This window comes from Squalius cephalus, assembly GCF_949319135.1.
Source record: "Squalius cephalus genome assembly, chromosome: 20".
NCBI lineage: Eukaryota > Metazoa > Chordata > Actinopteri > Cypriniformes > Leuciscidae > Squalius > Squalius cephalus.
Genome location: NC_137141.1, coordinates 31,583,089 through 31,595,754, shown reverse-complemented (window position 1 = coordinate 31,595,754; position 12,666 = coordinate 31,583,089). Strand labels below are relative to the sequence as shown.

Here is a 12,666-nt window from a genome sequence, read left to right as displayed (position 1 = left end):
CTTATTGGTAAAAGGTGTTATGTGTTCCTGTAAGAGCCAGAGCATGTATGTTAGAACGGTGACCCCTTGCTCACTGTGTAACTACTTGTGTTCTGACTTCTACGTGTTTACAACTGTGTAGTTCCTATGGCTAGAAACTATACTATATTCCAGTGTTTCCCAACCCTGTTCTATACCCATTTTCTAACTCTTCCTAATCAAACACACCTGAAACAAATCATCTGCTCATTAGCGGAGGTTCTAAGACCTGACATGGATGGGTCAGATAAAGGAGACGTTCAGGAACAAGGTTACTCTATGGAAGCATGTGAATGCAGATTATTGGCCAATGCATTACAAGCTTGATATCACGCTATACATCCCTAATGTGCATTCTTTATTCCCAGTTGCAATTAAAACATCAACTGTTCATTGAACCAAACTATTTACCAATTATTGTATTATTTGCAATTATTGTAGCTTTAACTAACTTGCTCTGCAAAAGTCTCATCAGAGTGATGAGAGTAGTTACCTAAAAGGGAACATTTTGAATTCTGAGAATGCAAATCATTTTTAGACAAATTTTGAAAACTCAACAAACCAGGGCTGCGTTTGGTCACTATGATCAACTTAGCTCTCAATGCTTTTGAGAAACACAGCCCAGGTCAGTCTGATTAATGGACAAATAATTTAAGTTTTTGACACTGCTATCTCTCTAAGATATTCATTAAAGCTACACTGTGTAGGATTTACTCTCATCTAGCGGTGAAATTGTATATGACTACCAACTGAATATTTCTTTCTAGCTCCTCCCATTCCGAAGGCATTTTAACTCCTACGGTGGCCGTATTATTTCAAATCTGCCGGCAAACACGAGCAAATCTCCCTCTCGCATTCGTCATGGTACCACTGCATGTAAAAACGCGAAAGGCGAAGCTTGTATGTCCCTCTTTGTCTAATGTATTTTCAAGATGGATGCGCAACATGGCTTCCGCCATTCAAGAGACTTGCTCGTATGTATTCTAAATGGCAGATTATACACTTACGAGAATGCTTAATTAGTTGGTTGAAGTGATTACAAATTAATGAGAATGCATAATTTTGAAATAACAACCTGTTTTTTGCTAAAAATCAACTTAAAATATTACACAGTGTAGCTTTAAGTAACCTTCTAAATCTCGGTCTGATCCTCACAGAATTTCCCAGTGGAACTTGCTGAATTTGACTGACAGAATGCTATGGTGACTGGACTACTAACCCAGATATTGTAAGAAAAATGTTACTTTGGTGAGTTGGTCAGTAACTTTATTAGAAATTGCAAAGTAAAAAAACAACACAAAAAACAGTCCTGGTCCTGGAGGGACAATGTCTTGCAGAGATTAGTTCCAACCTGACCCAACACACTTGTCTGGAAGTCTTTAGTAGTCCAGAAGACCTTGATTTGTTGTTTTAAGTGTGGTTAATTGGAGTAAAACTCAGAATAGTGGCCATCCCGGAGCACGACTAGGCATACAATTTATTTAACTTACTTACTAATTTAGAGACATCCAAATGTCTACTCAAGTAAACATTATTGACTATGCAACTTGTGAGTCTTCAAACAACTTTTACCTCAGAGGAAAAGTTCAGTTCTAGTGTTTCACTAGGAAGCTGAAACTTTTCCTCCCCTTTTACTATCAAAGCTCTAAAGTTTATCAGAGACGTGGTCAGGCAGGTATTGAATGTTGCATGACCACGTCTTTGTGTGTTAAGTTTGACAGCTTGTTTCTTTCTGTTACCATCTCTTTTCAAAAATAACTCCCTTTTGCAGACATCTCTTCTTTACTTTAATATATGAATCATGACTCTGGACATCTGCAAAACTGCCATACATAGGTGTTTTTTTGGATGCATGACTGACAAGTAACAAACAATGTCGAACCCTGAGGCTATACATTCACAGGATATATAACGTCTCACATGACAGTCATGTTTTCAGACCTTGGAAGTATCCAAAAGGCCAGTGTCTTTATATCAAAGTATGTCCGAGAAAGATGGGAGGCAAGTCTGTCTGCTTCATGATGTCTTGGAGGTATAAAGGCCCTTTGATTCTATGATGGCCCTGTTCCTTGATGTTTCCCTAGTGCTTGGCAAAGCTGGGAAGTCACATTACAGCTGCCTTTCAAAGATGATTGAGAAAGAGACTCCACAGATTAAAGAAAAAGGGCTTGAAGAATCCAGAAATGGCTGGGAGAGTAGGTCCATGATGCTCTCTTACAGTGTGGTGTTACTACTGTATATATGCTACTGATTAGAAAACCTCATAGAAGGACAGTCAGATTCAACTTGAAATGACTAGTTCACCAAAAAAGGACAATACGGTCATCATTTGCATTCCAGATAATTCCAGTGACTTTCTTTTTGACAGAAAAAGGGATTTCGAAAATGTTGAAAAATGCACTTCCATATAATTACAATGAAAGGGGACTGGAACTTTCAAGCTTCAAAAAGACTGCACAAGTACCATAAAAATAGTTCATATGCCAGGTCTTCTGAATTCATAAAATAACTTTGAGAACCAGATTAGTCATGGAAAAGGTAGCATGGATTTTAATTGAGTAATGACTTAAGGTTCGGTCTATCTCTCAATACAAATATACAGTATGGACCACTTTTTTATTATTATTATTATTTTTATCTGGAGAGTGACACATTTGTTTGCTTGTAATGTGGTTAGGATATTCTTAAAAAAAAAAAAAAAAAAAGAAAGTCATAAGGAGAACTGACATGAGGGTGAGATTTTTTCACTGTAGGCTGAACCGTCCCTACAGTTTGTAAAATAAAAAAAACATTGTCCTTTTGGTATGACCAAACATTTCCTTTTCTTTTCAAGTTATTTCACAAGATGAAATGAAAGTCAGTGGAACATGTCAAGTGTGGTAATTTTAATAATTTTATGATGGTTTTGTCTTTCTATCACAGGAAATAAAAGTAAGTGCCACCTACACAGCCTGACCTCACTCCTGGAAAAAACATAAAAAACGGGTTCTCTGGAAGAGATCTCTAATGTATGTTAGATCAGTGACGATCTGCTCTGTCAATGGTAGACTTTCTAAAAATCGCTGTGGAGAACCTAGGGCAAAAGAGGTTAAAAAAAAATGCTGATTTTTACAGATAATTTGAACTCTTTGAAATGAGAACAAAACATTTGAGAATTTCAGACATGAATGCCTACAGGGCAGGAATGGTGGGAGAGGATGAGGGCTGGTGTAGATGGGACAAGAACAGATAGGAGTGGACTGTAAGGAATACATGTCCTAGATGTCTTAGTTGACTGTATGCTGAAGATGTTTTTTTTTTTTTTACATTTATATTATTAGTATATATTTTGTATCTTACTAAACAACATTATTTAGTTAACATACTAACAAATGGAACAAGACTAAAATAAACAAATACACAAAAGGAATTCACTCTCTGCACACCCATTGGTAGTTGCCACATCGCATCACTTCTCATTTACATAAAGTTTAACTCTGTCTAAACTCTTTCACATTACCAACTCGCTGATGGGCCTCAAATTGCCAACTCTCATTGAAAATAAATGATTTCCAGTCACTTTGTCGCAGCAAATTGCTGTCAGTGTGAATGGCCCTACGAGACATGACTTGAATTACCAATTTAGAGACAATCTGTAGACCCCCATGGCCTGTAGTTTGTTTGTAAAATTGCACATTTTTTTTTTCCTTCACTATTTATGTTCTGTACCTAAAGCAAAGCTCAGTCCAAGATCATCTGCTACTGTTGATTTATACAAACAATTGGGCCAGGCCAGTGGGCTAAACATTTATTATGGTGACATTTTAATGGCTGGTAAATGAAAGGAAAATATCACAAATACGTTCCTGGCTTTTAAAATTTGATTTGTGTACAACAATTGATCTTGTATTGGTCTAAGAGCCGAAACAGCAGCCATCCTGACAATAAAATCATGTCCGCATGATACTGGGCTGCTGCAATGATATTTGACAGGTTATGTGAGGTTATGTGGCTGGTGATGTTCTCAAGCTGAATTGTTTGTTCCACTTTGTTGAGTTATGGTGAAGATATCGTTTCTTATTAATTTTGGATGGACAGAAAAAAAAGTGCACAAATACCTCCATCATTATTAGATGATATCACTTTAATGGAGCTCTTGGATGTCTTTGATTTAAGCCACTCATATCACTTACGACCGGCTAACAGCAAGGGTCAGATTATTGTCCTTGTCGTGTATTATATGATGCAGTTCCTAATAAAGTTAACAGTCAATTGGCCGTTTCTATTGATCTGATTTGTTAAAATGGTTGCACTTACACTTGGCCACATAAATGTGTCTCTGCAAAATAACATAAATCTTTAATTCCCGCGCTAAATGCAAAATCAATGGAGTTCATGTCAACGAAAGCAACAGATATGAGCTGCATTTTATTTATAATCAGCTAATTTCAAGATCAAAGATCACAATTAGAGAGAAAGCGACATTCTCACTACTTTTAATGAAGATGATTGTGTTTTGAGCATCATTTGCGACAGTTTCGGCTTTCTAAAGAGATACCCCGCTACTCATCTGTGTATGCATTTCAGTAGCGATGTCATATCTGACTATAACATGTCATATAGCCTATAACAAGCTCTAACACGTTCATGTTTTAACATTTTGGGAGGAGTGAAATTTACATATGTGGTTTTATAAACCAGATGCATTCACACTTGTCCAGTTTCATTTGGAATGTGCATGCATTTATGCCTAGTTTATTTTTTATAAATCCCGAAATTGCCTACGCACTACACACATTTCAATGCCTTTTGAAATACACACAATACACTTTTTAAAATTGTACTTAATTGTGTTAAGAAACATAGTCATGAAAGTGTGCTCCCTTTAAGTACGCTTAAAGGAGAACTCCGGTCAATTTTAACATTGAGCTCATTTTTTGTAAATCTGGAGTGCTGTCAATACAGAGAACAACGACAAAAATCGGTGTTGCCTACACCGTGTTATCCTCTTTTTAAAATTTGCACCCTGTTGACTTCAATGGGGCAAGTTTTAAACCTGCTTTTAGCCTCTTAACATCCTTGATGTGTCATTACAAGTGCACAGGTCATGTGAGTGATTCCTTCGGAGTGAACGCGGGTCAATCTGACTGCAGTAGATGTGAAAAATATGAATAAAAATGATATTTATTTAGCCAGCGCTCATACCTGTTTTTACATCCTGTTTTCGGTCAAAGTCCATAGTAATCGATTGTTGAGTTCACGCGCATGATCATAGGTACTAAACCAATGCGCGTGAACTCGACAATCGATTACTATGGACTTTGACCGAAAACAGGATGTAAATACAGGTATGAGCGCTGGCTGAAATAACATCATTTTTATTCATATCTTTCACATCTACTGCAGTCAGATTGACCCGCGTTCACTCCGAAGGAATCACTCACATGACCTGTGAACTTGTAATGACACATCAAGGATGTTAAGAGGCTAAAAGCAGGTTTAAAACTTGCCCCATTGAAGTCAACAGGGTGCAAATTTTAAAAAGAGGATAACACGATGTAGGCAACACCGATTTTTGTCGTTGTTCTCTGTATTGACAGCACTCCAAATGTACAAAAAAATGAGCTCAATGTTAAAATTGACCGGAGTTCTCCTTTAAGTGGTCTAATATTACCATAATATCATAATGTCAGTGAAAAAAATATATACTTTTAAGATTATCAGAACACTACAAATGCACATTCAACACAATTAAGCACACTTATTTTTCACAAGGAATATTCTGATGAAGTCTGCTCTGGCTTCTGGCCTTCTTCATCATCAACAATTATCATAATTTTCATGACATCATCTGCACGAAATTTTACTATGCGTTTAATGGATCTTCTTAAAGGGGTGGTTGATTATGATTTCACTTTTCTAACTTTAGTTAGTGTGTAATGTTGCTGTTTGAGCATTAACAACATCTGCAAAGTTACGACACTCAAAGTTCAAAGCAAAGGGAGATCTTTTTTTTGACAGAAATCGCTTTTTAAGGACTACAATAAACAGTTAGTAGGGACTACAATGAGCTTCTTCATGGGTTATTGACACTAACCCTAAAATTTACATAAACCCCTTCCCCGGGAACACGATTTATAGATTACATGATTTATCAATGACTAGAAGATAGTAAATTTATCAACTAACTATTCAGAAATTTCCTGTTGCATTCTACATGTTGTCACTTCTTGAGTCTCCTTCTTTGTCCGACTCCTGTTTGAACATAAAAGGCTAAACGTTTTTGAAATTTTCAGTGTGTGTCTGTGTGAGGTAATCTGAGCTGCTAACACACAAGCTCTTGAAGCTCCGCCCTCTGTGCCGGGAGCAGCAGCTCATTTGCATTTAAAGGGACACACAAAAACGACACGTTTTTGCTCACACTCAAAAAGTGACAATTTTAACACGCTATAAAAAATATCTATGGGGTATTTTGAGCTAAAACTTTAGAAACACACTCTAGGGACATCAGAGACTTTTTTACATCTTGTGATTTGATTTTCTTAATCAAATCAACATTGTCAAAGGATTCTCTTGACTACCCGTCCCCTGAGAAAGTCCGAAGAAGCCTCCTTTGAGCCCTTGAGCACACGTCCCTCAGCAAACGATAGTCTTACTAGAGAACCACTAAGCGTCATCCCCACTGGACTTTTCCTGGGATTCGTATTCTCACTGCTCACGGCACAGCTCATTTCACTCACTCAGTCTCGCGGGCCTGAATGATTGATGGTTGGGGGAAAGACTTGGCGCACCTTCACGGTCCATCCCAGGCTGTAAAGCAGCAAGCATCACCATGTTAGACCCTGACAGCTGCACAGCTTAATGGGGAAGGATATAGACTGGGGAACAGGAGGCTGCTGGTCCAAGCCCCTATGGGTTCCAGTTGCTATAATAAATGAATGAGTAGATGCAGCCTGTTTTCTTGAATGGCTGATGACAAAATAAAAATGCCGCGAGGGAAATTGAGTTGTTTGGGCACATGTTCTCCCTATATACTCAGAAATCAATATTCATGCAGTCATCTTTTAGAATTTCATTTGCGTGGTTAATAGAGGGACCACATGTTGGCGAGATGATTGATAATCTAATAATAATAATAATTGAATAACATAATAATTGATAATCTGAGACGTTTGGCCACTGTTTAAAGGATTATTTCAATAAAATGAAATAAAGTACTAGTTATAATAATACTTGATATGTTAAGCAGTATCAAAAAACAGTATCAAACATACATCCACAACCCATTTAACTTCCGCAATCTGATGTCTGATCGAAGATATTGAATTACAAAAAAACGTGGGACAGAATCAGAAATTGGAAAATGTTTCATTTTCAAAATTGTTTCAATTTAATGACACTAAAAATGTTGCGTGGTGTTCGTGACCATCAAGTAAAATGTATCCTTACATCTAAATATATATGTGTGACAGTACACATAATAATAATATTAATTAAATGTTTTAAAGTCCCCCTGGTGAAAATCTAGTTTTTATTGTTGTTTATATGTGGTGTTTTTAATATGCTTTAAGCCAACACAATAGCTGAGTATTTTCCCCTTAACACTGCAGTGAACCAAAGACAGTCTCAAAAACATGGATTTGAAATCGCTGGTGTTTCTGACGTCACAGACTTCCTTGTAACCAATCAGATCCACGTGTGACCGTCAACGAGTGGATGTCTGAGCTGCTGTGATTGAGTGGAGGTGGGGCTAATTTGCATATTCATAGAACCATGTATACCAAATGAGGCAAGGGTGTAGAGTTACATTCAAGGTATTTTAATGCATGAAGAATTCTTCTTAAAGAGGTCAAATTTATCTGATATTATACTTTGATTTGTTTGGTTATGCAACATGTGAACAGGGATGAGGTAGAGAATCCAAATGCAAGCACAAACAGAGAACATAAACTCAGATAATCCAAGAAAAAGCGTAATCCACAGAGAGCAGGCAGAAGAACAATGACAGGAACACCACATACAGGAGCAACGACTGATAAAACAACAACTGAAGCACAGAGGTTTAAGTAGACAGGGTAACAAGGGGCTGATGAGAGACAGGTGTTGGTGATTTGATGTCATGGGAACTAATGAGGGCAACTATGGCGACAAACAAGGAACAAGGCAAAACAGGAACCAAACACAGGAAGTGAACACAGAAACAATTGGAACTAAGAAAACAATTCAACATAAAACTCCTTACAAAACACAAGATACAGAACATGGATCGTGACAGGTTACTACTTCAGTGCTTATTAATATTTTAAAAACTTTTGTTTGCCAGAGTCATGTGATGTGACAAACAATCTTTTTTAAGTTATGTTAAAATATTTATTTGGTTACACTTCATTTTAAGGTGATGTACTTACATTGTACTTACTCAAATAAGTACTGAGTAATATTAATTAACTAAATGTGCTTACTATAGAGTTACGGTTAGGGTTTTGTTTAGGGTTGGTTACTTGTATTTATGTATAATTTACTGCTATTACTATAGTAAGTATATGTATTAACTACACTGTAAAAAAAAAAAAAAAAAAAAAAAAAAAAAAATTATATATATATATATATATATATATATATATATATATATATGATCCATCAGTTAAGACAACATGTTTTTACATTGCTTTAACTCATCCAAATACAGTAAGCAATTTTCTACTTTTCTAGTTATATAAGATTCACAAATTTTTTAAAAGTCAGTTTAATGTAATTTAAACATCCAAGTTGATTGTACTTAAAAATTTAAGGCAGCAACTTTTTTCACAGTGTCACTTTAAAATAAACTCTTACCATTTATTGCTCTTAGAAATATTAAAGACTATGCTAAACTACTTAAGGTTTTTATTTTCAGAATTTGTATTATTTTAATTAGGCTTTTTTCCTATTATTTATGATATTATGCTCATCAGAAGAGGTGTAATCATGTCATAATATACAAATAGCTTAATACGGGGCAATTTTGATTTTGTTTACTTAAAAAATATATCGCTGTCTTACTCTAAAGTATGTTAGCTTAATCAAATGTATATCAAAAAGGGGTATGTGACCCATAATCTTTGCAACCTTTAAACTAAATTAGTTATAATTTCAACCACTTCTCAGTGCATTTGAACTAGTTAATTATAAGCATCTTATATAAGTGATGGTAAAAAGAATCGACCCAGGGACACTTTCTCTGAAGTCATATGACTCACAGCGAGAGACGATGGGAAATTGAACACCTTCACTTTGCACTCACAGTAAGGCACTGCAGTGGCCGTTCACTACTGTTCCGCAAGAAAGGGGGAAAAAGGGAGAGGGTAACTCAAATGGATATATAATATAAATGGACCTCATGAACCTCTGCAAAACTGGGCTCAGCCTGCCAGACACATTTTTATGATAGTGGTGTAATCAAAATCAGGTTTCGCTGGAGGGAGCAAAAAGCAGCTAACTCAGACAGCAACAAACAGGGAGTGAGTTAACGTTTTATGATTGGATGATCTACACCTCCGCATTGTCTCGAGTCTGAGGCGATGGCAGTGCTCATTGTAGCTCTGCTGAGATAAGGTGACAGAGCTTTTGAAAGCAAATATGTGCACCGTGAGCAGTGTGCATGCAACATAACCAAAAATATCTATTCTCACTGCCATATCAAGCACCGCTATTACTATTACTTGCTCATACCTGGAACAAACCAATAACTGCATTGCATTTAGCCACATACTAGAACCCATTCAGGAGAGATGCGCTAGTACTTTCTTTTTTTTTTTTTTTTTTGGTCTGTTTATTTAATAGGAATAATGCACATTAATGAACATCCGTATAAAAATCCGTATAAGCCCGCAATCATGACAGGTGATAGATGCCCCCTTTTTTTTTATTTTTGTTTTTATTTATTTTTATTTATTTATTTTTTTACATTTGAGCCCCTGAGAAACTCTCTGCCTGTCCCTGTATACATTACACTGATTTTACACAACTATCGGATTGGAACTCGGTATCGGCAGATACTCAATATTCAATGACTCGGACTGGAGGCAAAAAACTTGATTGGGACATCCCTAATTTTAAAGTGTTAAGGGTTTATATTCCTTTTAATATTTGATGGGATAATTTCAGCTACTAAAGACAATATTTACAAGTTGTATTAAGTTTATTTTACATCGATGTTGATTGTCATGATCAAATGCAAATCACACAGATAATTAATGTTTAATTCTATATTTCTTTCCTTTTTTGTTAATCAATCTGTAGGCTTATCTGTGAATGCATATATTGTACTCAGTAAACCATTAAACTGATTCTCTGACAGCAACCCTGAAGCAGTCGTTTTTCATTTATTAGAAATACTAGTTTAACAGGGCAACGCTCAACACCACAACCACGCACAACACTTCAGCAACTAATTTGAATTCTTCATGCAAACAACCACCCACAACTTAGTTTTTTCAACCACTCACACTTTCTTCAAAAAACATAAAAATGTTTTTGTCTTATTTTGTCTTCTGTTAATTCTAGATCATTTAGCAAAGCTTATATGCCAAAATAGAGCAAAAAGGGTCACAGTTACAGCTCTTTTGATTACAGCAATTACTTCATTTCATTAAGGGAAATTTCAAGCCTTATCAACCACATCTCTCTTGCACACACACACACACACACACACACACTCTGGGGTGGCAGGTAATTCGAGCTCTAGTGGCAGGTGCTTCAGGAAGGCAAGCTACGCTGTAAAGCATGTCGATCTGCTAATATCTATTATGGCAAGCGAGGGTGGATTAGAGCTGGAGAGAGAGGGCATTTAGTAGCAAGAACAGAGGAACACAGCGTGCCTCAGGACGAGAACAGCCTGTCTAACGTAGTGACCCCCGGAGGGATTGGTTTGGGGGAAAAGAAGGGGGAAAAAAAAAATCTGGGCTACCGAGCTACACAACCCTGAAACAATTAGAGATCTGTCTGCCTCTGAATTTGCATGACAAGCAGCGTTCTGTTCCCTGCGGTCAGACATGGGCAATTTCCCCGCCAGTTATTGAATCAGGAAGCACAGAGCAGAAAAAAAAAGAGAAAATTAAAACAGGGAGAAAGAGGAAAAATTCAAGTTGCTGCCGTTGATCTAAAAAGCATGAATGCTCTATAGTAAATGTTGTAGTTCAAATGAGGAAGTAGCACGAGGCAGTTGCTCTCCTTATATAGGTTGAGTGTTAAAAAGATTTGTACAAAGATTTGCAGTGAGGCAATCGCATTGCTTCTGGGCACCAAACTTGCATTACAATTTTCTACCTTTGATTGAAAGGTTTGCAAAATTATTTGGGTTAAAAAATGATGTGACTTTTTTTTGTACTTTTTTTGTAATTCGAAACTCAGTCACATTTGCATTGCAATTTTCTGCCCTGCAATCACTTGCAATATTTTATATTGAAAGTTTATGACTTGATGAGGTTTCACAGACACTAAACAGAGCACAGTCTAATTTTGAGTTCTGCCTTCTGAAAATCAAAATGCAATAAACCATTTTCTCTTTTGATCATGTTAATATTAAAGCAGAAGATAATAAATAAATAAAAAATAATAATCACAGAACCTGTCATTCTTTGATATTAAGTACTTTTTGGGCCAAGAACTAAGTTCCTGGATTAACATATGTAGTTGATCCTTTAGTCCTAACCCTATCCCTACCCCTAAACCTAACCCTACCCATAACCTAACCCTTAAAATCAGAGGTGGGTTAGGTGAATAACACTGATGTAGAAGCATCTAAACCTGATTGTAAGACTAAACAACATAAACCATAAACTTGTCGATCAAATCTGATGGGTTGATTAGAATGTTGTTCCAGGATCAACAAATCTGTTGATCCAGGAACATATTGTACTTGGTTAAATCATGTTCACCACCAAATAGGGGTTGGGTGAAGCCCTTTTGATGGGTAGTGTATATGACAGTGAAAAAACAAAACTTGGATCAAAGAGTAGGCTTGTTTTTATAATGGATTTTGGACTGTGGAGTACAAATCTAAGTTTTCAAAGGCATCAAATCACAGAAAAACTTTCCAAAGTCTACTAGCATAAAAACAAAAACAAAAAAAACAAAAAAAACATGATGTACTTTCAGAATCTGAAACATTTCTAAGAGATAAAACACTCACTTATGGTGCAGTTGGTGGTGAAGCGAGGGTCATAGGTCGCTGTCTCCATGTCTCCGGGCTGGTTGTAGCTGGAAGAAATCCTGAAGGGTTTGCTCCGAGCTCCCAAGCTGAGGTGTACCACTGCCCAGCTGAAAAGAAGAGAGAGAACCAGCAAGATCAGCAGCAGAACCCAGCAGCAGGGCTGATGCAGTGCCCGCACTGGGCTGTAGGAGGTCATGGTGGCCCCTGGGAGACTGTCCCCAGTTTGGGCCAGTTCAAAAGTCTCTGGAGATCTTACAGAGGGAGACGTCTGGCCGTCTGACACCAAACCAGACCCCTCTGCCACTTTAGGGTCATCCTCTGCTGCCGTATCGCACATTCCCTAAATCTTCCAGATATCCACGGTGCTTATGGAAGCTCTCTCAGTTGAAATCAATGGGCAGGTATGTGTTTACGTGTGTATTGTACAGATGCTGTCTCCACTAGATGATACCTGTGGAAGAATGCACGGATGCGCA

The 12,666-nt window shown here is 37.0% G+C and overlaps 1 protein-coding gene across 2 annotated transcripts in view; it reads right to left on the bottom strand.

Annotated features, from left to right (window-relative positions):
- The window catches only part of alk (ALK receptor tyrosine kinase), a 399,864-nt gene that overhangs the window by 77,639 nt on the left and 309,559 nt on the right, over nucleotides 1-12,666 (bottom strand). For both annotated transcript variants that reach the window (XM_079853870.1, XM_079853871.1), the window contains exon 5: nucleotides 12,170-12,297. In XM_079853870.1, the coding sequence (XP_079709996.1) occupies nucleotides 12,170-12,297 (128 nt within the window). The remainder of the gene's footprint in view (nucleotides 1-12,169; nucleotides 12,298-12,666) is intronic.